The sequence below is a fragment of the Podarcis pityusensis genome (assembly GCF_964106645.2).
Source record: "Podarcis pityusensis genome assembly, chromosome: 5".
In the NCBI taxonomy this organism is placed as follows: domain Eukaryota; kingdom Metazoa; phylum Chordata; class Lepidosauria; order Squamata; family Lacertidae; genus Podarcis; species Podarcis pityusensis.
Genome location: NC_138032.1, coordinates 90,947,706 through 90,972,437, shown reverse-complemented (window position 1 = coordinate 90,972,437; position 24,732 = coordinate 90,947,706). Strand labels below are relative to the sequence as shown.

At 48.5% G+C, this 24,732-nt stretch overlaps 1 protein-coding gene across 1 annotated transcript; it reads left to right on the top strand.

Annotated features, from left to right (window-relative positions):
* Positions 1-3,380: 3,380 nt before the first annotated feature.
* Positions 3,381-24,112, top strand: LOC308477246 (N-acetylaspartate synthetase-like). The gene is made up of 3 exons (XM_081005746.1): positions 3,381-4,247; positions 22,735-22,899; positions 23,762-24,112. Exons 1-3 carry the CDS (start codon positions 3,881-3,883, stop codon positions 23,878-23,880), a joined length of 651 nt encoding a protein of 216 aa, XP_080861872.1. The 5' UTR covers positions 3,381-3,880; the 3' UTR covers positions 23,881-24,112.
* The last annotated feature ends 620 nt before the right edge of the window (positions 24,113-24,732 follow it).

The following is a 24,732-nucleotide window of genomic DNA, read 5'->3' as shown; positions in this document are numbered from 1 at the left end:
AGCAAAGGAGAAGCATAAGAGAACGAAAGAGAGGTGAGTACCGTAGCTGTACAGTGGTACCTCGGGTTAAGAACTTAATTCATTCTGGAGGTCCGTTCTTAACCTGAAACTGTTCTTAACATGAGGTAACACTTTAGCTAATGGGGCCTCCCACTGCCACCCCGCGATTTCTGTTCTCATCCTGAAGCAAAGTTCTTGACACAAGGTACTATTTCTGTGTTAGCGGAGTCTGTAACCTGAAGCGCCTGTAACCCGAGGTACCACTCTAATCACTAGCCCTTTTTGTTGTTGTTTAGTCGTTTCTGACTCTTCGTGACCCCATGGACCAGAGCACGTCAGGCACTCCTGTCTTCCACTGCCTCACGCAGTTTGGTCAAACTCATGCTGGTAGCTTCGAGAACACTGTCCAACCATCTCATGGTTAAAGTATAGTTAAAGCTATGGTTTTCCCAGTAGTGATGTATGGAAGTGAGAGCTGGACCATCAAGAAGGCTGATCGTCGAAGAATTGATGCTTTTGAATTCTGGTGCTGGAGGAGACTCTTGAGAGTCCCATGGACTGCAAGAAGCTCAAACCTCTCCATTCTTAAGGAAATCAGCCCTGAGTGCTCACTGGAAGGACAGATCCTGAAGCTGAGACTCCAATACTTTGGCCACCTCATGAGAAGAGAAGACTCCCTGGAAAAGACCCTGATGCTGGGAAAGATGGAGGGCACAAGGAGAAGGGGACGGCAGAGGATGAGATGGCTGGATAGTGTTCTCGAAGCTACCAGCATGAGTTTGACCAAACTGCGGGAGGCAGTGGAAGAGAGGAGTGCCTGGCGTGCTCTGGTCCAGGGGGTCACGAAGAGTCCGACACGACTAAACAACAAGCAGCATCTTGGCAGCGCCCCCCCCCCCGCCAAGGCGCATGCTCCCCGCCCGGGAGGCGGCGGCTTTCTGCCGCTCCTCCGCAAAGAAGCAGGCTCGGCCGGCAGGGCGCGGGCGGGGAAGAGAGGGCGCGGCGCCCTCCCCACTCCACGCCCTCTCCCGCTGCAGCGCCGCATCCTCTCTAGGCAGGCGGCGGGGCTCGGGATCCCCACCGAAGCTGCGCATGCGCCTTTGCCTGTCAGCTACAGGAGAGCTCGGAGACGAGCTGCGATGGGGGGGAGACTCTCCAGCGCAGCGATACCTGCAGCAGAAATAAAAGCCGGTTAAAGCAGGCGACAGGTTGGGCTTCCAGGGGGCTGGGCGTTTTCGGACGTGCTCATAGGAGCCAGCTCCTAGGGGTAGAGGTCCCTTCGCCCCCCACATAAAATATTTGAGGGCGGCTGCTGCCCATTCCCCCCCAAGTCGTTGGGCATCGCCATTCAAACGGAGCGTCTTGTGGTCGATAGCGCGGGGTGGGGTTTACCTTGCTCAGCCCCCCCCATATATTATTCAAGTTGGCACCCCTGCGTCACATGGAGTGGTACAGTCCTGGGGAGGGGGGCGACGCTTTGCCGCTGGATTTTGCGGCAGAAATAAAGTGGGCCACATACGAGAGGAGGGGGGAGGCAAGGAAGGCGCAGGCAAAGCGGCGGGGGAAAGGAGGCGACCGGCGGAAGGAGGGGAGAAGAAAGAGACCCTCCCTCCCTCCCTCCGTGATCCCGAAGGAGTCGCCCCTTCCTCGCTGGCGATTTTTGTTCTCTTCCGTCCCCAAGGATGCTGGAAGGAAAGTGACGGGGGGCGGCTCGGCGCCGCTGCCTGGGCTGTGGGGCGTTTCGCCGAGCAGGAAAATGTCGCTGCCTGAGGGAAAGGAGGAGATTCCGCTCGGTCCCCCTCCATGTACTAAGAGCGGACCGGCCGTCGAGGGTTTTTCTGCAGCCTCTGAGGGAAAAAAGCAGGCGCGCTGGGGAGGCCGGCAACTCCGCGTCGCCTCAGCGCCTCGCCCTCCCCGCGCCCTTTCCACCCCCAGTTCGCCCGCTCGTGGTCCCGCCACCCCACGGGAGCGGAGAAATGGGTTCCCGAGCGAGAGGGAAAGCGGGCGAGGAAGAGGAGCCTCTTCTTCTTTCGCTCCGGGGAGCGCAAACACGGAAAGGGGAGCAGAAGCCCGCGCTTTGGAGAGCTCCTTTCGGGCAGGCGGGCGAGGAGGGTCCGGGATGCGCTTCCTGAGGAGACAAAGGGAGACGCGAGCTTCGCTTCGCCCCTGTGCCTTCGGGCTCGCAAAGGTCTCAGGCTCTCCAAAAATGGGTGACCCGGCGAGATTTCTGCTGGGGGGGGGGGTGCCGCTTGGTAACCTTTTTTAAAATAAAGAAAACAACCCGTCCCCCTCTTTCTGAAGCCCGCCTTCGCCACGCGCGGAGAGGGTCTCCTGGTCTGCCTCTCCCCCGGCTCTCCGCAGCCTTGTGGAGCAACGACGAGCCCCGGGGATTTTTGCGCGCAAGCGCAGGAAAGCGTTAACAGCCCCTTCTGAACTACCGCAGTGGTGAATGACTCATCCAATCACCGCGGAGCAGGAGGAGAGCAGCTGGGATCGGAGTCTCCGCGGAAGGGAATAGGCGATGTCACTTTCACTCGTGGGAACCCCACGGGGGTGAGGGGTGGGATTCATCATCCCTCAAGAGGGGCGCGGATCCTAAAGGAACCCTTCAGACGAGGATCTCGCGTCTTCTGAAAGGCCGCCATCCCGTGTGCGCGCTCACCTTAGATGGATTAACTTAACCAAGTGGACGCAAACGGATCCGGGCTAGTCAAGGGCGGGGGGGGGGGAGGGATTTGCTGCATGTGGAGTCTGGAGCAGGGGCAGCTCCAGATGTTGCTAGCGTTGACACCAAACCCTACATGCATTAAGCAAAATAGAAACATCGCCACCCTCCCCCCCCCCATGTCTCAACAAATGAAACTGATTTGTAAAAAATGTTACACGGAAAAAATACGAGAGACATTACGCATACTTCTGTAAAAGAAGAAAATCTTTAATAATAATAATAATAATAATAATAATAATGAAGTAGTCCCACCACATCTGCAGAGCACCACTATCCGCTCTGAGCTACCACAAATCTATCTTCTATATCCCCACGGCAGAAAAATAATTCAAAGCAAAAAAATTGCCAAAAAAAAAAGGCTGCGGATCTGATTTATATCTGAAGTGTGCATTCGAATAAATTGTCTCCCCCTCGTTCACAGAAACCAAAAGTCGCGCATGCATATATATGTATATGTATATATGCATGCCCTCGCGCTGAATTGAAGAATGCAGTTCGTTTGCAGCATTCTGTTCCTAGATTCCCTTTTCCCTTGCTCGAGTGTCGTTTTAAGTGGAAACATGGCAAGCTGCTGGAAGTAGCAGCCCCCTCGACCCGCCCCCGAGCCTTCCCACCTCCCCCCCCACCTTCCCCCCCACCCCACCCCGGCAAGCGAAGTCAGTCGCCTTCTTCTCCCCCAGCGAGGCGCCACATCTAACAGTTTGGCACAGGATTTCTGTAAGGCTCAGCAGGAAACTCGGAGCGCTGAAAGGTGACATCAAAGGGGGGGGCAACGAAGCCTGTAGTAATTTGCCACCGAGAGCACCGGGAGAGGAGGCGTTTCCCCCGGCCCGCCACGCCCCCGGCCCCACCAGCCAGCGAACGCAACAACCAATGGGGAAAGGGCGCTAGGACCCGGGGGGGGGAAGGACCCCCTTGCAAGCGGCAAGCGGCTCTGCTGCATTATAAATACTTCTCCAAAATGCGGCGGAGCTCCTTTCTCCCTTCGCCACCGCCGCCTCCGCACCATTAAAAAAAAAGCTGCAAGCGTAGAGCAGCCTCTTGGCAGGCAAGCTTCTCCCCCCCTTTTTTCTCCCCCCTTTTCCTTTTCTCCCCCCCACCCCATCCGACATTTCCTAAGCCCCCCTTTCCCCCCCTCCTCGGCCGGTTTGCATGCATTGTCTGTCTCCCAAAATGGTTTGTGAGACTAAGATAGTGGCGGAAGATCATGACTCGATTTCAGGAGCCAAAAAGGAGAGTCTGCTGGTCTCCTCGTCCGCTCAGATGTGGCCTTCCTCGCGGGCCGGATCCGGATCGCCCGCTGCGGGGCCGCAGCTGCAGCCGCAGCCTCCTCCGCCGAGCCCCGCGCCCGACGGCGAGGACCAGAAAAAGGGCGTCTGCATCAGGGAGTTTCACCCTTCCGAGCAGGAAGCGGTGCGCCGCATCTTCTACGAGGGCATCATGGAAAGGATCCCCAACACCGCCTTCCGAGGGCTCAAAGACCAGCCCTGGACGCAGATGGTCTACGGGACAATGGCCGGTAAGCGCGATCGCGGTTGCGGACACGGGGGGGTGGGAAAGAACCGGAAGCGATCGCCTTAACCCCCCCCCAACGCATCTCCCGGTGCACAGCAGGGAGGATCGGCGGAGCCTGGATGCGCCTTCGCGGTACCGGCAGGAGGCGGCGGATGCTCCGTTCGCCGCAGCCCCGACGGCGCGCCCGGCTGCAGCTCCCTCGCCGAGCCGGAGCGCGCAGCAGAAGCGCGCGCGGGGGGAAGGGGGCCCTCTGCGGGCCGGGGATGGGGCGCCTTTCCGGGCCAAGCCAAGCCGGCCTGATCGCCTCCAGATCGGGGGCTAGACTCCCCCAGCGCCGGGCATGTTCCTGCTTGCGGGTGGGAGAAAAGAGAGCATCTCCCCCGACGCGCAGCAAGGTCCCTCCTGCGTAAGGTGCGCGCCCCCCTCTTTCCTCCTCGGCCAGCGATTCGGAGTCACTCCGCATCAGTGGCGGGGCAGGGGAACTTGGGCGAAGGGCCTTTGCGCGAGTTTCCTGCGGCTCGGCGCAGAACTCGGATTTCGCAAGTCCTTGCACCTTTAGCCCTCGCGGGGCAGCGTTCACACGTGACGCGCGCCAGGCGAGCGTTGCCACTTTCCTACCGCCGGAAAGCCCAGCGAGCCTGCCTCGCTGCGCTTGGGGGAGGGGGCAGCATGTCTGAAAAGCAGAGCAGCTGCCGGCCAAAAGAAGCCGCCTTGTGTCTAGGAGTCTCGCATTTCCCAGGGACGTGGCTGCAGGCTGCAGAGACGCGCAGACAGGGTCAGCCAAGCGGGGACTGTCGCAGGTTTCGCTTCGCGGAGGTGAAAAGTTCGCAAGCGGCCTCCGGGGGGAGGAAGCTCCTGCAGCCAAGAGCATGCAAGCACTGCGGCCCCGAGTTTGCTTTTGCAATCGGAGCCAAATCCATGCACATTCCATTCTGGCAGGTGTGCTCAAACCGCTACATGCTCTGTGCAGCACACGCATCTTGTGGCAGGGAGGGGAGCTCTTTGGCTGTGCATGCCTCCTTTACATGTGCTCTGTGCATGCCTCATATGGCAGGCGCCTCCCCCAGCTGGTGCAAGAGCTCAGAGAGAGGTGCTTTTTCAGCACAGACCTGAGAGGACACGCTACCAGCCACACCAGGATGCCTGGACCACGATATCTTGCCCTGGCTAACTAGCCGTTATAAATGTCCATAGTGATCACTCAAAGTGTTATATGCGGACCAGCATCCCCTTGTAAAGGCCAAGTCCTTGCTAGTTAAACAGATCAACTGTGCCCTGTTAAAGCTTATGCACACAAACTGCAGCAAGCACTAATTATCGTTGACTATTCCAGACAGTTTATCCTCCCCCCCCCCCCCGCCACACCACCTGATTATGAGCAGCAAATGAGCTTGGGTTGCTCATTTCCTTAGAAAATCCAGCCTTGCACATTATAATTTGCAGGAAAGATCTTGAGAAATGGGACCTTCATGGTCCCATCATTCTGTAGGGGCTTTGGTGCAGTTCCCCCCCCCCCAGCTGTCAATTAGTGTCCAGAACTTACTGGTTGCATTTTCAGTCTTTATTTTTGCCTCCGTTCTACCAGCAATCTTGCCTGCTTTTAATTTTAATAGACTTATTTTTTGAAAGGAAAACTGAAGTTGGCAGAAAAGGTTTTCTCTGAGCTAGGAGGGGAGATAACATTTGACAACACTGTTGTGAGGGGGAATTTCAGAACGGATCTACCTCGGCTCCGGTGCATTTGATTCTGGGGGTGCAAAGACGTCAGATGCCTCTGATGACTGGGAAAGGATAAGTGTATTTGCATCCACCCTGAAACAAGTAAAAATGTCTCTATCTCTGAATTACTCCCCAGCGTGTCAGTTCAGTTGTGGGTCAGGAAGATTGATTTCCTCTCATCTCTCCATAAAGAATAGTGATAGTCTAATATTTTCATCCTGTTTGAAAAAATAAGAGGGAGCCTAGCGGATTTCACTTGGGAGAGAATAAATACCACAACCCAGAAGACTGCATTTTTCTCCCCCATTTGCCTTAATTTCATGAGTTCATATGGGAGTATCTGGGGGACGACAACACCACATTTTATTTCAAAAACCCCCATATGAACCAACCGGGCCTCTGTGAGGCCATTTAAGGCTTTAAAGGTCAGCACCTGCACTGTAAATCAATGAAACAGATAGACAACCAGCTCCAGTTACGCCCCGGCTGCTTCAGGCGTAGTGCAGTCCCGTTCAGAATAGGTTAAAAATCTTCGCACAAATTTCCAATAGTGCCTCCATCTTATATGGTTCAAGTTCCGTTTGCTTATCTCGCTCATTCCTGAATTAATTGAGTGTTGCCTCTGTTGCCTCCACACAATTTGTTGTTGTTGTTTAGTTGTTTAGCCATGTCCGACTCTTCATGACCCCATGGACCAGAGCACGCCAGGCACTCCTGTCTTCCACTGCCTCCCGCAGTTTGGTCAAACTCATGCTGGTAGCTTCGAGAACACTGTCCAAGCATCTCGTCCTCTGTCGTCCGCTTCTCCTTGTGCCCTCCATCTTTCCCAACATCAGGGTCTTTTCCAGGGAGTCTTCTCTTCTCATGAGGTGGCCAAAGTATCGGAGCCTCAGCTTCAGGATCTGTCCTTCCAGTGAGCACTCAGGGCTGATTTCCTTCAGAATGGATCGGTTTGATCTTCTTGCAGTCCATGGGACTCTCAAGAGTCTCCTCCAGCACCAGAATTCAAAAGCATCAATTCTTCGACGATCAGCCTTCTTTATGGTCCAGCTTTCACTTCCATACATCACTACTGGGAAAACCATAGCTTTTACTATACGGACCTCACCTTGCCAGCAAACGTCCGTATAGTAAAAGCTATGGTTTTCCACACAATAGAAGATTTAAAAAAAAAACCTGAGAGGTGCCACAAACGTATGGTTCTTCAGCCCAAACATTCGGATAACTTCTCCCACTGTTTCTATGTAGATGTTGAAAAGCAAGGGAGACGAGATGGAACCTTGTGGCAAGCTGGAAGCCAATGGCCATTGGGTGGAAGATCAGGTCTCCCAGCACACCTTCTGGGATCAGCCTCGCAGGTACAAGTGGAACCACTGCCAAACAGTGTCTCCTCATCTCACCCTTGCAAGGCATCCTAGAAGGATATCATACAGATAGTCAGTAGTCACGAAAGGCACTGAACGCTCCAGGAAAATCCGACAGAGACACATTTTTCTTCCCACCCCATTCTCCCAAGTGATTGTCTAAAAAAGTACCCTGACTAATTGAGCAACAATTAATTTCAAGTATTTTATTTAATACAAGTATCTGCAAAAGTTCCCTTTTGAGGAATTTCCCCCTTTCCTGCAGAGGAGAAGACGCTTCTTCCAAAATAATGGCTGCCACAATGACAGCACATAGGAAGCCTGTTTTTGCTTCGGAACAATTCGCTTTTATTCAAGTGTCAAATTAGTCGAGTATTTAATCAGCTGAGATTTTGTTTGACTGAATGACGGGTGTACTCGATTTCTTTCCAACCTCAGTTTAATATACTGTTTTAGTGTGGTAATCCTGTTACAGTGGTACCTCGGGTTACATACGCTTCAGGTTACATACAATTCAGGTTACAGACTGCACTAACCCAGAAATAGTGCTTCAGGTTAAGAACTTTGCTTCAGGATAAGAACAGAAATCGGGCTCCGGCGGCGCGGCGGCAGCAGGAGGCCCCATTAGCTAAAGTGGTGCTTCAGGTTAAGAACAGTTTCAGGTTAAAAACAGACCTCCGGAACGAATTAAGTACTTAACCTGAGGTACCACTGTACATGGAAGTAAGCCACTCTGAGTTAAACACCATTTGGACTTACTTCCAAGTAAATGTAAACAGGATTGTCCCCGAATGAACATGAAATGCATTGCGCACTTAGCGATAAAATCATAATGTGTGAGGTTTTTTTGTTTTTAAAAGTATAAACGCTGTGTTTTATTCAAGCAATGATTACAAATATGCCCAGTATTAGAGATGAAGCTGCAAGTACCCAAATTGGTAAAGGTAAAGGGACCCCTGACCATTAGGTCCAGTCGTGACCGACTCTGGGGTTGCAACGCTCATCTTGATTTATTGGCCGAGGGAGCCGGTGTACAGCTTCCGGGTCATGTGGCCAGCATGACTAAGCCACTTCTAGCAAACCAGAGCAGCACACGGAAACGCCGTTTACCTTCCCGCCGGAGTGGTACCTATTTATCTACTTGCACTTGATGTGCTTTCGAACTGCTAGGTTGGCAGGAGCTGGGACCGAGCAACGGGAGCTCACCCCGTCATGGGGATTCGAACTGCCGACCTTCTGATCGGCAAGCCCAAGAGGCTCAGTGGTTTAGACCACAGCGCCACCCTCGTCCACCCAAATAGATAATTGGGGCTAAACTGTACACAGAACTAATTGTAGGCCAGAATCAAAAGGGTTAAATTTATACGATAATGCTGAGGTTGCTCCTAAGGGCCTAACTATACTTGACACTAATTTCATTGCTTGCAGTCAGTTTTTCTTTATTTAATTACAAGAATAGCCCTCCCACCCCTTTCCCCATTTGATAGGCTTAGGGAAAGGTTCCCATTGGCCCCTAAGACTTGCTGCATGCAAGCAGGAGTGCTCTTCAAGATCCTGGCAAGGGAGAGGAGGATTCAGGTTTCCTTCCCTATACACTACCAAGAGTAATCACGGGGGAGGAAGTAATAAATAACAGTGATATGTCATCATAATCAAGCAACATATAATTAGCATCTCTTGGAAGTTAAGACCTAAAGCCCCATTGCTTTATATATCTTGGCTAGCTTTAGATGCAAAGGGATGTGTATGTGAGAGAGAGGGGGGTGGACAAATGAATGGAAAAGTGAGCTATTAATGGATACTAGGCGCAGGGGCTGCTTGCTCCCTCCCAAGTTCAGAGGCAGTGTGCCTTTGAATGTCAGTTGCCAGGGAACAAAGCAGAAAGTGCATTGCATTCACATCTTCCTTGTGGGCTTCATATGGAGAACTGTAGTTACAAACAAACTGTAGTTTGAACTTGGTAGGCTTAATCCAACAAGGCTCATCTTTATATTCTTACGTAAGTTCAGCGTTTTAACAAGCAGATCTCTTCTCGTGTCTACTTTAGCCCTTGTCTTTTCTAGCTGGGAAAGCAGGTAAAGGTAAAGGTAAAGGTCCAGTCGTGGCCGACTCTGGGGTTGCGGCGCTCATCTCGCTTTATTGGCTGATGAAGCCGGCGAACAGCTTCCAGGTCATATGGCCAGCATGACTAAGCCGCTTTTGGTGAACCAGAGCAGCGCACGGAAACGCCGTTTACCTTCCCACCGGAGCAGTACCTATTTATCTACTTGCACTGGTGTGCTTTTGAACTGCTAGGTTGGCAGGAGCAGGGACCGAGCAATGGGAGCTCACCCCGTCATGGGGATTTGAACCGCCAACCTTCTGATCAGCAAGTCCTAGGCTCTGTGGTTTAACCCACAGTGCCACCCGTGTCGGGAAAGCAGGTATAAAATGAAAATTGAAAATAGGAACTATCAACGTGGTGGTTAGCAAGCCATGGGCTGTGAAACGGTATGAAGTTTGAGCCCTGGTCCGATACCATGCAGAGGCAAATTGTATTTTTTAATTGCAGGAGTTGTCCAGGTTGTGCCAGAAAGCTAGACCAGGTTCATCAAGTCCACGGACCACTTTCCCTCCCCGCTGAGGCACGTGGGAACAAAATCTGCTTCTAGACGTGGTTTTGAATTTATTGCCAGCTACTGTGAGGTGTTTTAATTACTCCTTCCTCTTGGGTATCAATGCTCAGGGAGAGAGAGAAGAATCTTTGAAGTGACTGGTGGTGCCATTGCAGAAGGTTTGACTCTTGGGTTCTTGGTCTGTTCTTCCATGATGAATGCCTTCTGGCCGGAGACCAGTTGCCCTGGTCCTGAGGGAGGCATATGTTTGGCAGAAGTCTTGCAAACCTGATCAGGAAGGCTTTAAACATTATCGTGAAGTGAAGGGCGATGCAATAGGCAATGTAATACTAGAAGATAGCACAGCAACAGGTATAATAATAATAATAATAATAATAATAATAATTTATTTGTACCCCGCCCATCTGGCTGGGTTTCCCCAGCCACTCTGGGCGGCTTCCACAAAAAGAAAAAATACACTAAGATGTCACACATTAAAAACTTCCCTGAACAGGGCTGCCTTAAGATGTCTTCTGAATGTCAGGTAGTTGTTTATCTCTTTGACATCTGATGGGAGGGCGTTCCACAGGGCGGGCGCCACTACCGAGAAGGCCCTCTGCCTGGTTCCCTGTAGCTTTGCTTCTCGCAGTGAGGGAACCACCAGAAGGCCCTCGGAGCTGGACCTCAGCGTCCGGGCAGAACGATGGGGGTGGAGACGCTCCTTCAGGGATATTGGGCCGAGGCCGTTTAGGGCTTTAAAGGTCAACACCAACACTTTGAATTGTGCTCGGAAATGTACTGGTGAGTGACTGAAAACGGGCAAAGTGAGTTAGTGCATCTGGCTCTTAACCAGAAGGTGCGTTGCACGAAGTAAGGCTAGATGGCCTTGAGGTTTCCTTCAGCTCTACAGTTCTATGATTCCAGTATGTAAGGGAAAACAACAAGGCGGAGGCTGGCGTGTAGAAGCCATGGTTTGCAGTGTCTGTGCGAAAGCACAGAATATGGGAGAGAAGCATATGTATACCCAGTATACCTGAAGGAGCATCTCCACCTCCATCGTTCTGCCCAGACACTGAGGTCCAGCTCTGAGGGCCTTCTGGTGGTTCCCTCACTGCGAGAAGTGAAGCTACAGGGAACTAGGCAGAGGGCCTTCCCGGCAGTGGCGCCCGCCCTGTGGAACGCCCTCCCATCAGATGTCAAGGAAATAAGCTGTCTGACTTTGAGAAGACACGTGAAGGCAGCACTGTTTAGGAAAGTTTTTAATGTTTTATTGTATTTTTAATATTCTGTTGGGAGCCGCCCACAGTGGCTGGGGAAACCCAACCAGATGGGTGGGGTATATATAATCATATATTATTATTATTATTATTATTACTACTACTACTACTACTCCATAGGAAGGCCAGCATGATTCAATAGGTGTTACTGAAACCTGATGGGATGAGACTCATGCTTGGAACATAGAGAGTGAAAGATACAGTGGGACCTTAGTTCCCGAACAGCTTTATTGACAAACAAATCAGCGCCCTAACAGTGCAAACCCGGAAGTAGGTATTCCAGTTTCTGAACATTTTTCGGAAGGCAAACGTCTGTTTCGGCTGTCGGCATTGTTTCCGGGACCAGTCAGCCAATCAGAAGCCGCACTTCGGTTTTCAAATGTTTTGGAAGTCGAACGGACTTCAAGAACAGGTTGAGTTCGAGAGCCAAGGTACCACTTTATAACATATTCAAAAGGAATAGACCCAAGAGGAAGGGAGGAGAAATTGCATTATGTGGAAAAGATGTACACACACAAACACACATGGGTTTGAGGAAGGAGAGTTGCTTGAGAGTATTTTGTTGCCATGCATCTGTGCACCATCAGGGGTAAAGTCAATTCGATGGAGATATGGATATGGATATAGATATGGGAAAGAGATGTTTTATTGCAGGTGGGGCAGATGAAAGTGTCCAGTTTCACCGTTACAGGTTCACCAAGGTGTTTCTTCTGTCTGCGCTCTGGCCACTGCTCTGGACGCACAACCCGACTGCCTGTGTCCAGGCACGGTGCTCACCTGCAAGGGATTCCCACACAGCACGCTTAATATTGCCCGCCTTGGTGCCCCATTTGCGGGCATCTTTATAATGCAGAGTTGGTCAACCTATAGGCCTGAAGCCATCTCCCCTTAAAGCACATTCTTTCCCCCCCAAAAAATCTTTTTTGGTTTTCACACATAAATCATAGCCTTATTGAAAATTACACTTATTAACTTTGTTAACTGACTTCCTTGCTTCCCCTTGGTTGAATTTCATTGCATGTCCTTTTAACGGTTTACCAAATCCCAATTCTTATGAAATTTACCGTATTTTTCGCTCTATAAGACGCACCAGACCACAAGAAGCACCTGGTTTTTGGAGGAGGAAAACAAGAAAAAAAATATTCTGAATCTTAGAAGCCAGAACAGGGATCACTGCACATTGAAAGCAGCAATCCCTCTTGCTGTTCTGGCTTCTGGGATAGCTGTGCAGCCTGCATTCGCTCCATAAGACCCACACACATTTCCCCTTACTTTTTAGGAGGGAAAAAGTGAGTCCTATAGAGCAAAAAATATGGTAACTTAAACATTAACATCCTTAAATCTTCACATTATGGAATTAAACATATTAATTCATCACTTAACATAAATAAAACCCTAAGCTAATTAAGTATCTGCAAGCTGTTTTCAGTTAATTTAACTTAACATATTTAACTAAATAATCATTAAATTTGATCCACTCTTCCTGATACTCCTCCTCCTTCTGGTCGCGGACTCTTCCGGTTAGGTCAACTAGCTCCGAAAAATCCATCATCTTCACCTGCCATTCTTCTATCGTTGGTAATTCTTGGGTTCTTAAAGCATATGCTTGTGGTTCCGGCCATCTTCCATTCTGCGTACATGACCAAGCCAGCGTAGACGTCACTGAGACATGCTGTAAACATGCTGGGAATGTTGGCTTGGAAGAGCACATCTTTGTCTGAGACTCTGTCCTGCCACGTGATCCCCAAAATCTTCCTGACACACCAAATATGGAAGACGTTCTCCCATATATTTTTGGAGAGGTGAGCCATTGCCATGGCTGGTGCAGTTACAAATACACTTGTCCACCTTGAGAGTATTTAAGGAAAAACAAAAAGAGAAGGAAATAATAGCAGCATCATTGTGGGGATTTGCTACAGACTGCCAAGCCGGTCAGAATACTTGGATGATGCCTTCCTAGATCAGATTGCCAATTTTTCAAAGAGGATAGAGATAGAAGACGTTATTTAGATTCCTAACAGTCTACCCTGAAACCTCAGCAGTCTCAGCAATTGCCATATACAGTGGTACCTCGGGTTACATATGCTTCAGGTTACATATGCTTCAGGTTACACACTCCGCTAACCCAGAAATAATGCTTCAGGTGAAGAACTTTGCTTCAGGATGAGAACAGAAATCGTGCTCCGGCGGTGCAGCGGCAGCGGGAGGCCCCATTAGCTAAAGTGGTGCTTCAGGTTAAGAACAGTTTCAGGTTAAGAACGGACCTTCAGAACGAATTAAGTACTTAACCCGAGGTACCACTGTACCTGACTTTTAGAAGACATCTGAAGGCAGCCCTGTTTAGGGAAGTTTTTAATGTTTGATGTTTTATCGAGTTTAATATTCTTTTGGGAGCCACTCAGAGTGACTGGGGAGACCCGGCCAGATGGCCAGGTATAAATAATAAATAGTAATAATAATAATAATAATAATAATAATAATAATAATAATTTATTTTATATATGGGGTACTGATAGGATGAGATGGTGTCTTAACATTCGCATATATTCTGGGAGAATGTAATAGGTAGAGCATTCACAGGTAATATGAGGTCACTTGGGCAAGAACTAGGATCAGAAAGAGGTTTTAAAGAGGTTTTTGACCAGGTAGGCAGATTGAGACAAAGGTCTCTCTTCATACAGATTGTTGTTGTTGCCAATTGTTATTACAACTAATACTGCTGTTATAAAAACCATTGCATATAGAAAACTCGAATGGCAGCGAGAAGTTTAGATTAGTACCCTTCTCCCTAACACCTACTCTTCCGTGTGTGATGCTTTAGTGTGGTTTTATAATTTGTAGGAAGCCACCCAGTTAGATGGGTGGCATAATAATAATAATAATAATAATAATAATAATAATAATGAGGTTCTTTTATTTGGTGGAGACTTGTGGGCCCCCTAATGCACTCTTAAATGGTACTTAGTAGAGACAGATAGTGGGACGTGGGTGGCGCTGTGGGTTAAACCACAGAGCCTAGGACTTGCCAATCAGAAGGTTGGCGGTTCGAATCCCCGCGAGAGGGTGAGCTCCCATTGCTCCGTCCCTGCTCCTGCCAACCTAGCAGTTCAAAAGCACATCCAAGTGCAAGTAGATAAATAGGTACCCCTCCAGCGGGAAGGTAAACGGCGTTTCCGTGTGCTGCTCTGGTTCGCCAGAAGAGGCTTAGTCATGCTGGCCACATGACCCGGAAGCTGTACGGTGGCTCCCTCGGCCAATAAAGCGAGATGAGCGCCGCAACCCCACAGTTGGCCACGACTGGACCTAATGATCAGGGGTCCCTTTACCTTTGCCTTAGAATTTGTTGGAAGCTGCCCAGTTAGATGGGTGGCATAAGAAGAAGAAGAAGAAGGTTCTTTTATTTGGTGGAGACTTGTGGGCCCCCTAATGCACTCTGAAATGGTACTCAGTAGAGACAGTGAGTAGAGGAAGCCAAAATGATGCCAATTCACCTCAAAGACTTTATGCAGGTGGTGGGTAGAAGAGGAGGTGGCAGAGGCAGGCAGCCATGCACACCAACCCACCAAGTATCATTGTGATGTATCTTCAGGAACGGCGTGTCCTGTTGCGATAGATTTGTTTTATTTGGGGATGTGAAAAAAGCTTTCTGAAGGCCGGTGTCCCCAAAGCTTGCCGGTCTTGGCTGCGTAAAGCAGTCAGAAGAGGGTGAATATTGCATATGCTTGTTTCAGTGAAGTAGTGGTTAACGCCATTACTTCCTTGATCCCATGATACCAGAAACCTACAAGCCTATATTCCATGTCTAGGTGAGCCATGAGTTGTAGCTACCCAGCTCCAGGCATTCCTGGATGAATCTGGTTATCTAGATGCCAATCCATCAATAGAATCAGAACCTGTTTTGGAGAAGGTTATAATAATAATAATAATAATAATTTATTATTTATACCCCGCCCATCTGGCTGAGTTTCCCCAGCCACCCTGGGCGGCTTCCAATCAAGTGTTAAAAACAATATATTATTAAATATTAAAAAGTTCCCTAAACAGGGCTGCCTCCAGATGTCTTTTAAAAAGAAGATAGCTGCTTATTTCATTCACATCTGAAGGGAGGGCGTTCCACAGGGCGGCCGCCACTATCGAGAAGGCCCTCTGTCTGGTTCCCTGTAACCTCACTTCTCGCAATGAGGGAACCGCCAGAAGGCCCTCAGCGCTGGATCTCAGTGTCCGGGCTGAACGATACGGGTGGAGATGCTCCTTCAGGTATACAGGACCGAGGCCATTTAGGGCTTTAAAGGTCAGCACCAACACTTTGAATTGTGCTCGAAACGTACTGGGAGCCAATGCAGATCTCTCAGGACCGGTGTTATGTGGTCCCGGTGGCCACTCCCAGTCACCAGTCTAGCTGCCGCATTCTGGATTAATTGCAGTTTCCGGGTCACCTTCAAAGGTAGCCCCACATAGAGTGCATTGCAGTAGTCCAAGCGGGAGATAACTAGAGCATGCACCACTCTGGCAAGACAGTCTGTGGGCAGGTAGGGTCTTAGCCTGCATACCAGGTGGAGTTGGTAGACAGCTGCCCTGGATACAGAATTGACCTGCGCCTCCATGGACAGCTGTGAGTCCAAAATGACTCCCAGGCTGCGCACCTGGTCCTTCAGGGGCACAGTTACCCCATTCAGGACCAGGGAATCCCCCACACCCGCCCGCCCCCTGTCCCCCAAAAACAGTACTTCTGTCTTGTCAGGATTCAACCTCAATCTGTTTCAAAGGTTGCACTACCTATGAAAAAAACAGGTTCCCAATGTTCTGTATCTGACTTTATTCCTGGATTCTCAGGTGGCAGCTGTGACCAGGAGTGTCTCTGTACAGTTTGACCAACTGTGCCCGTTTCTAGGGATGGCAGACTTGGCCGCAGTCAGATGGCCTGGACCACTGTAACTTGGTCTCCTTTGTCAGAAACTGCTGCTAGGGCAAAATGCTACCGCTGGACAATTGATTGGTGTTGGTTTTTTGGTGTGTGTGGCAGGTATTGCTGTTATTGTACCGCTTGCCTACTACTTTTGTGGTGGCAAGTATTGATGTGATCCCACGGCTGCCACCACTTTTGTGGTGATCACACAGGGTCCCTGGACGTTTGACGGTCTATTGATCCCTGTGCCACCACTGTGATTGCTTTCCCGCTGCCACCAACCCGTTTCTCTCGAGTACACATGGAGTCCAGACAGTTGTTAACATTAACAAATAATCAAGTTTATTTTTATAAGCATGAACAAGTTTAAGGTTTCAGTTAATTTTTCTTGGCAGTTTCTCAATCTTAGTTTCTTTACTGACCTATACGTTCCTAACAACTTCAAACTGGTTATCCCAACTATCTATCTGACTCCACCTAACAGTTCCTCTCACTCTCTCACAACACAACTCGACCAACCCACAGACTTATCCTCCCTCCCTCTTCCTTCTCCAACTCCCAACTCTCAACTGACTTCCACACAACTCTAACTCTAACTCCTCCCCTTGAGTTCCCACTGGCCAGTCACTTCACACTCATTTAACCCTTTCCTTATGACCCACCTAGGAGGCAAACGCCACAGTGTGCCTTTGACTTCTTTTTTGCATCAATTGCACTGGCTGTTGGTCTGTTTGCAAATGCAGTTCAAAATTGCCCCCCAAACTCCAAAGGAACCTTTAATGATGCTGCCCATTCACTGAGGTCATTTGCAGAAGATGCCCAGGTGGAAAGGAACAGGGCCTTCTCAGTGGTGGCACCCAGCCTTTGGAACCCCCTTCCCCAGTATATCATACCCCCGCCATGGACATTCTGTAATATACTCAATATTATTTTATGTTAATACCGTAGGTTTTTTTGCCTGCTGACACCCTTTCAGTTGTTGTTGTTCTGTGTGTGTTTGTTTTAAAACATGTTTGTTTATTTTCAAATATAGAAATACATGGGCACAAATGCAGATTAATACAGTAAAGCAGACATTAAGACAGAAGCCAAAAAAGAAAAAAACAAACATCTTTAATAGACAATTCCATGTGGCTGCATGATCCTGAAGCTAGGAGGGATACTTTCTCATATATATATATATATATATATATATACGTAAAGACTGAGGTTATTTTTGTAGGGGTGTTGCTGTTTGCTACTCCATCAGTTATTAATTATGACTCACGCTTTTATATTTTTACACTTTTTTTTTTTTAGCTGCTCTGGGCGGTTCAAATTCTAAATAAGAAAGGCTGCAATTTAAGTTCTTTTATTAACAAATAATTAGATTTTCAGAGGTGTTAGCTCTTCTTCCCAGTTTTACAGATGACATCAGACGGAGAGGGAAACATGTTGGAATAAATTAAATGATCAGGAAAGAATGGAAAGCTGGGCTGAAACGAACAAAATAAAATTAAACAGAGAAATAGAAACTTCTGTGTTGTGGCAAAGCAAAATAATTCAGTGCATGTGTATAGGATTGGGAGAGAGGACCCTAGCTAGCTTCACAATAGTAAATTTGAACAGGATCTCAGGTTTGCAGCTGATCACAAGTTGAACATGAGTCAGCAGTGTGATGCAGCTGGGGGGGGGGGGAGGTTAATGCCATTTTAGGCTGTATTAATAGAACCAGGGTTTCCAAGCCACACGAAGCCATAGTTCCACTTTATTCCTCACTAGTCAGACCTCATTTTAATTGCTGTGCCCAATTCTGGGTGCTACACTCTAGGAAATGACCTTTGGATATCTAGAGAGCCGGAGATGTGGCTAAGGAGAGTGCAGAGAAACTGAATGAATTACAGTGGTACCTCGGGTTACATACGCTTCAGGTTACAGACTCCACTAACCCAGAAATAGTGCTTCAGCTTAAGAACTTTGCTTCAGGAAGAGAACAGAAATCGTGCTCCGGCGGCTCAGCGGCAGCAGGGAGGCCCCATTAGCTAAAGTGGTGTTTCAGGTTAAGAGCAGTTTCAGGTTAAGAACGGACCTCCGGAACGAATTAAGTACTTAACCGAGCTCGACGGACCTCCGGAACGAATTAAGTACTTAACCGAGCTCAATGTGATCAGCCTATTAGACAAAATAAAAACCGACAAATCACCAGCTCCAGATGACATACAGACATCCCTCAGATCAGCCCAAGAACTGGAAAGTAGCCATTGTCACACCGGTTTTCCCAAAGGGATCCAGGGGTGTGTGGAATCCTGGACATTACAGACCGATTAACCTAGCATCCGTCCTGGGATAACTGGTGGAAAGTATTGTTAAAGATAAAATAGCCACACACTTTGCTGAACCAGAGTCAATGTGGTTTCTGCAGAGTGTGTTCTCCTTCATGGTGGGGGCAAACCAGACATCCCTCTGTTGCTGGGCAGGTTAGTTTGGATGGCCACGAATCTTATTGGGCACCTCTTGGTCGTTAGGGAGAATTTGATGTTGCAATTTATGATTGACAGGCCAAGGGGCTATTTATTCCCTGCGCGCAGCGTTGAGCTGCCTCTTTTCGCTGCGCGCATCGGATCACCCACCCACCCTCCCTATATTGAGGCCTGTTTGCATTGACCTTGCTATGCCTGTCATGGGGTCGTCTGCTTTGGGGCAGGGGCCTGGTAGAAATTTTTCCATTTGGCTGATTAGGTTTTTGCCTACTGTGTAGCAAATTGTCACAACTTGTAAGGTTGCGGTTAGGCATTGGTTAAATTTGGTTGGCTGAGGCAGTATGGTTGGCTTTGCCTGCCCCTCCAATGCTGCTGCTGCTGCAAGCGTATTCCGTTAAAGCAGTGTTTCTCAACCTGTGGGTCCCCAGATGTTGTTGGACTACAACTCCCATCATTCCTAGCCAGCATGACCAGTGGTCAGGGATGATGGGAGTTGTAGTCCAACAACATCTGGGGACCAACCGCTGCATTAAAGGAATCCAGGGTCTCGCCATGCTCTTGTCCGAACCCCTGTCAAGGGGCTAGGGCCATGCAAGAGCCCCTGGGAGCATTTGGGGAGAGGTGAAAGCCTGGTGCCCAGCTCTATTATCTCCCCAAAAATGTTTACTCTTACTGACCTCCGCAGGCTTGCGGTTGTCAGTTCTGTTCCTACCTCTGTGTGGGAACAGATAGTCGCAAACCAATGCCTAAGCAACCACTCACATTCTGTAATCAATAAAGTTGTGGCCCAAAATTATGCCAAAAACCCGAAACAAAAATTCTGTGTGAATTGCGTTTTATTTGAGGGTGGCTTGGGGACCTCAACACGCAAGGGCCAGTCCGGTTTAAAAAACCTATAAGAGTTCTTGGAGAGTGTCCACAAGCCGATAGCTAGAGGTGATCCAGTTGTCAGTGGAACTCAGATGGAAGGTGAGTTCCTTGGATGTTTTTGAAGCAGAGTTTCGACGGTCACCCGTCATGGATGCTTTAGCTCGGTGTTCCCCAACCCCCGGGCCACGGCCCGGTGCCGGTCCGTGGATCAATCGGCACCGGGCCGCCCGAGGAACTTCAAATCATTTCACTGTGGCGGGCGGCCGAGGCGCAGAGCTTTGCGCCCTCTCAAGCCCGCCCATTGTGTGACAATAGCGAATGAAAATTTGCTATTGTTACACTGATGCTCCTCCTGGCCAATCAGGGAGCGGGTCCTCCCGCTTCCTGATTGGCCGAAAGGCAAACCTCACGCCATTGGCCGAGGAGGAGGCGCCACGGGAGGACTGAGGACTCGAGGTCGGAGACGCGGGGACTGAAGAGAAGCTGCCGTGAGGTAAGTGCACGGGGGGGGGGGGACTCAGCTCAAAACAAGCGGGCCACGGAAAAATGATCAAACATTTACCGGTCCGCGGCGATAAAAAGGTTGGGGAGCACTGCTTTAGCTGACATTCCTGCATTGCAGGGGGTTGGATGAGATCACGCTTGTGATCTCTTGCAACTCTACAATTCAATGATTTTAGAACACTATGGACTTAAGGCTTTCAAAAAGCTTTGAACAAGGTACAGTGGTACCTGGGGTTATAGACGCTTCAGGTTACAGACTCCGCTAACCCAGAAATAGTACCTCGGGTTAAGAACTTTGCTTCAGGATGAGAAGAGAAATTGTGTGGCGGCGGCAGCGGGAGGCCCCATTCGCTAAAGTGGTGCTTCAGGTTAAGAACGGAGCTCCAGAACGAATTAAGTTCTTAACCTGAGGTACCACTATACCTTAGCAGTCAAGGAATAAGAGGAAAGTTCTTTTTGTGGATCAGGAATTGGTTACGTTGCAGGAAGCGAAGACTAATGGACAGTTAGTTCTCTGAATGGAAAGTTGTCAAAGTGGAATCTCCCAAGGATTGGTATATGTCAGGGGTCAGCAAACGTTTTCAGCAGGGGGCCGGTCCACTGTGCCTCAGAACCTGTGGGGGGCCAGCTATATTTTGAAGAGGAAGAAGAAAAAAGAACGAATTCCTATACCCTACAAGTAATCCAGAGATGCATTTTAAATAAAAGCACACATTCTACTCATGTAAAACATGCTGATTCCCGGACCGTCCACGGGCCGGATTGAGAAGGTGGTTGGGCCAGATCCGGCCCCTGGGCCTTAGTTTGCCTACCCTTGGTATATATGTGTCAGGTGGTGGTGTGGTTGCTCGAGAGCAAACAGGCAAGACTCCAACCTGTCTTTTCCAGTCTTTATTATCTGTACAAACTATTTACAATGCAGAGCATCGCAAGTCCATGTCTGCTCAGTCGCTAGCAGAATCTGGGAGTGGGCGGTCCTTATACCTTCCCCAGCATAACAGTCGTGTGACCCCCATCCTTCTCCTCCTCTCTCTGCGCGCAAACCTACTGCGCAGCGTGGGTGCTGGCAAAGGGGGAGTTGCCTCCCCTCCCCCTTTGCTCAGGCCCCGTGTTGAAGCTCTCCCTAGCATCTTCTGGTCCCTGCGCCCCTTCCCCGCTGGAGGTGGGGGCTTCCCTCCTCGCCAGAGGAAGAGCTGCTTCGCAAGATCTTCGGAGGCTCTCTGTAAACACCACTGCCCTTCCGCCTCTCGCCTTTGAGCTGATGGCAGTTCCCTGACAATATGCTTTTTAACTTGCCCATGAATTATCTAGAGTTAGGAGTGAGCAGTGAGGTGGCCAAGTTTGCTGATGCTGTGAAATATTTCGGGGGCGTTAAAACCAAAAGAGTTTGTGAAGATCTCTAAAGGGACCTCTTCATACGGAGGGAACGGGCGGCAAAACGACGAATGCAACTCAGTGTAAACAAGTGTAAAAGCAGGCCTGGTGGTGCCTAATACCATTATTACACATGTGCAGTCATGTAACCTCTCAACTGACAGTGACTGGCCAGGAACGAGACCTTTGGGTTGTAGTGGATAGCTCCATGAATATGTCAACCCAGTTGTGAAAATGGTAGTTTAGCAGCGATGGGCAACCCTTTTTCCATTGAAAACCTCAGGGTTGAGGGGGGTCACATTCTGGCACAAACAGAGCCATTGATGGGTGGATCTGGAGATTAACATCCTTCCAGTAGCACCTTTGTTGTTGTTTAGTCGTTTAGTTGTGTCCGACTCTTTGTGACCCCATGGACCAGAGCACGCCAGGCACTCCTATCTTCCACTGCCTCCCGCAGCTTGGTCAAACTCATGCTAGTAGCTTTGAGAACACTATCCAACCATCTCATCCTCTGTCGTCCCCTTCTCCTTGTGCCCTCCATCTTTCCCAACATCAGGGTCTTTCCCAGGGAGTCTTCTCTTCTCATGAGGTGGCCAAAGTATTGGAGTCTCAGCTTCAGGATCTGTCCTTCCAGTGAGCACTCAGGGCTGATTTCCTTCAGAATGGAAAGGATTGATCTTCTTGCAGTCAGTAGCATCTTAGGGACCAACTAAGTTTGTTGTTGGTATGACCTTTTGTGTGCAAGCACACTTCTTCAGATACCTCCGAAAGCTCATACCAGTAACAAACTTAGTTGCTACTGGAAGAATTTTTTTTTATTTTGTTTCGACTACGGCAGACCAACACGGCTACCTACCTGTAACTGGAGATTAAAGTGTTCAGGACTGACTAATCTGTCATAAAGTCCACCCCACTTCAGTTTCCCCCATAGCTCCCAGTTTGCTCTCAGACCCTTAGAGGGAAAGTCTTTACCACAAGCTATACAACCACATTTAAAAAAAAAATCCATGAATTTATTTTTATCCAGTTGTTTTGAAACTACATAGAAACGAGGGGTGGGGGGCTAGGTTAATCTAAAACAGAAGTGGAGGCTCCCAGATTCCTCCTCACAGCCATTCTGGGGGTGGGGGGGTGGGAGGAATGTTCAGTTAAAGGGAGAAAGTCTTGTTTTTATAACCATTGAACAGGCCTCTGTTTTGAGATGATGCATTTAAAAAGTAATTGAAGCTAGAAGACTCTCTTAAGTGAACAAAGCAGCACATTTTTTTAATGTTTAAAAGGCCTGTTCTATAAGCAAAATGAAATACATTGTGCAAAGAATGTTTGCTGTATGATATCTGTGACTTTTGGGTTTGTGTTCCAAAATCAACACTGAATTCTCTTTTCTGACAGGTATCGTTTATTTCTCTTCCTTATCTCCATAGTAATGTGCTTTGTTGTGACCAAGTCCTTGCTGCTGACCTGCTGTTTGCCCTTCTTTCTAATGGGTATGAGGTACTACTTCAGTAGAAAAGTTATCCTCAGCTATCTGGAGTGCGCACTGAATACGGACATGTCTGATATTGAGCAATATTACATGAAATCGCCAGGTGAGTAATATGTCCATGGAAGGATCAGTAACTGAACATCTTTCATTTTCTCGTCATGACGGAGGGTTCTTTTAATTGCTAAGAATACGGCAATTTCTTCTAAAGAAGAAAAGTGTTTATATTTAAACAGGATTCCAAAAATCAGTGGAAACGTCTCATCTGTTTTTTATTTGTACTTGGGTTCAAATGGAAGTTTGAAACCTCCTTGGTTTGTATTGTTGGAAAATATACATAGTTCTGTTTTATGGAACTTGAGTTTCTCTCTCCTTTCAAGTGATTTGTATGTCTTTCATAACAGTAGCGCACAAAGTCTTAAAGAAACTCTCAGGACACAGATCTATGGAAGAGCCACTCTGCGTTAGGCCTGGAAATTCCAGTAGTTAGTTCTTTTGCCCATTATCTGTGTTCAGGTCAGCTCCTGCACATCTAAAAGGCCATGCGAGCCAGACACAGGGAATATTTATCCATCTGTGGCGCTATTCTTTGGAAATTCCTCAACTGTAATTGGGACAGATTTGTGCAACGAGTGTTCAGCTCTCATTCATTGTGGGGATAAAGGACTCCTTTGAGAAACTTGCTAGAGTAAGAACAGCTGAGCGCTTGGTTTTAAAAACATTGCTCCTCTTTTGAGAGTGCCGAATTATTTTAAAAACTCTCTGCTATCTATTCCTATATCTACCGATATATACCCGCTTGTATTCAGTAAGCATACTGAGCCTCTCAGGTAATTCTTGTAACACATTTATGTGCAGAGCTATATATTGGAACGGGGTTGCTATCAGCTCAAAGTCTAGTAATTTTGCTCAACCATGTTATAGATCAGGAATAAAAAAACCCATAACACTTGAATCTGTTTAATTAGTGACCAGCTATCAAAGCATGTTCAGTTTTTCACCCTGGAAACAGCACAGACACTATCATGCGCGGAATCTGGGGGCATATGAGTTTCTTTCGCCACTAGTGAATGTTTTCAGCATTTAACTGTCGTGAACACTGATGACTGCGAATTGCTTTGCTCCCACCGAAGAGGAAAGAGATTTTGCTCTAGGGAAGGACTGCAGTACGAATGGTCTGGCAGATGATTTATTCCCCTAGACTACAAGGAAGGAGTGTGAATTTCTGTGGCGGGCTTTGGGTTTGATAACCATGGTTGGTAGGAAGTTAGCGTTACATCACCAGCAATGCAGCTTTTGCTTGGTCTACAGGAGTGGGATGTGGGAGAATAGTTATTGTTAAGCTGTATTGTATTTAAGATATTTGAAAAAAAATAATAAACGTTACTGGGGGGGGGGGAGAGGTGTGGGATGTCAGTGTAAATGCTAAACTGGAGGCAGTTTTGTCACTTGTATGTGTTGTAGGTGTGTGTGTGTGTGTGTGTGTGAAATAATAATTGAGCTACTATTAAACCCACAACTACCTTCCTTTCTTCAACCTCGATGGGGTAATTTTCAGCTGGATTTTTGTTGCAAGAATAATATATATATTTGAATTTGACATCCACAATTTCAATTCCCACCTTGCCCCTAGTTCCCTTTTGTTCTGACCCAAGGAAAATAAACCTTGAACTACTTTTTGCTTTGATTAGCCGATCCATGCTTTGGATTGCATTTCCTTTTTCTCTGCCAAAGTTGGGGAGGAGAGAGAGAGAAAAAGAGAGCGGGAGGAAGGGAGGAAGGGAGGGAGGGAGGGGAGATTTCACCAAGCTAAATGTTTTAGCTCCTCCCGGCCGCTTCAGCTGTGCTCTGGCTTGGCAGTGAGACTCGGATAAGAACAGGTGAACTGTGTCGGGAGCTGGAGAGGCGCGGGACTTTCCGGCGCTAAGCCCCGGCAGCT

What these genes read in the sequence shown, in the direction of transcription:
- LOC308477246 (XM_081005746.1), top strand. Translation starts at nt 3,881, where the DNA reads ATGCATTGTCTGTCTCCCAAAATGGTTTGTGAGACTAAGATAGTGGCG. An exon ending in GGTCTACGGGACAATGGCCG is followed by an intron (nt 4,248 to 22,734) that starts GTAAGCGCGATC and finishes TTATCTCCATAG; the next exon opens with TAATGTGCTTTGTTGTGACC. An exon ending in ATATTACATGAAATCGCCAG is followed by an intron (nt 22,900 to 23,761) that starts GTGAGTAATATG and finishes CTGTTTAATTAG; the next exon opens with TGACCAGCTATCAAAGCATG.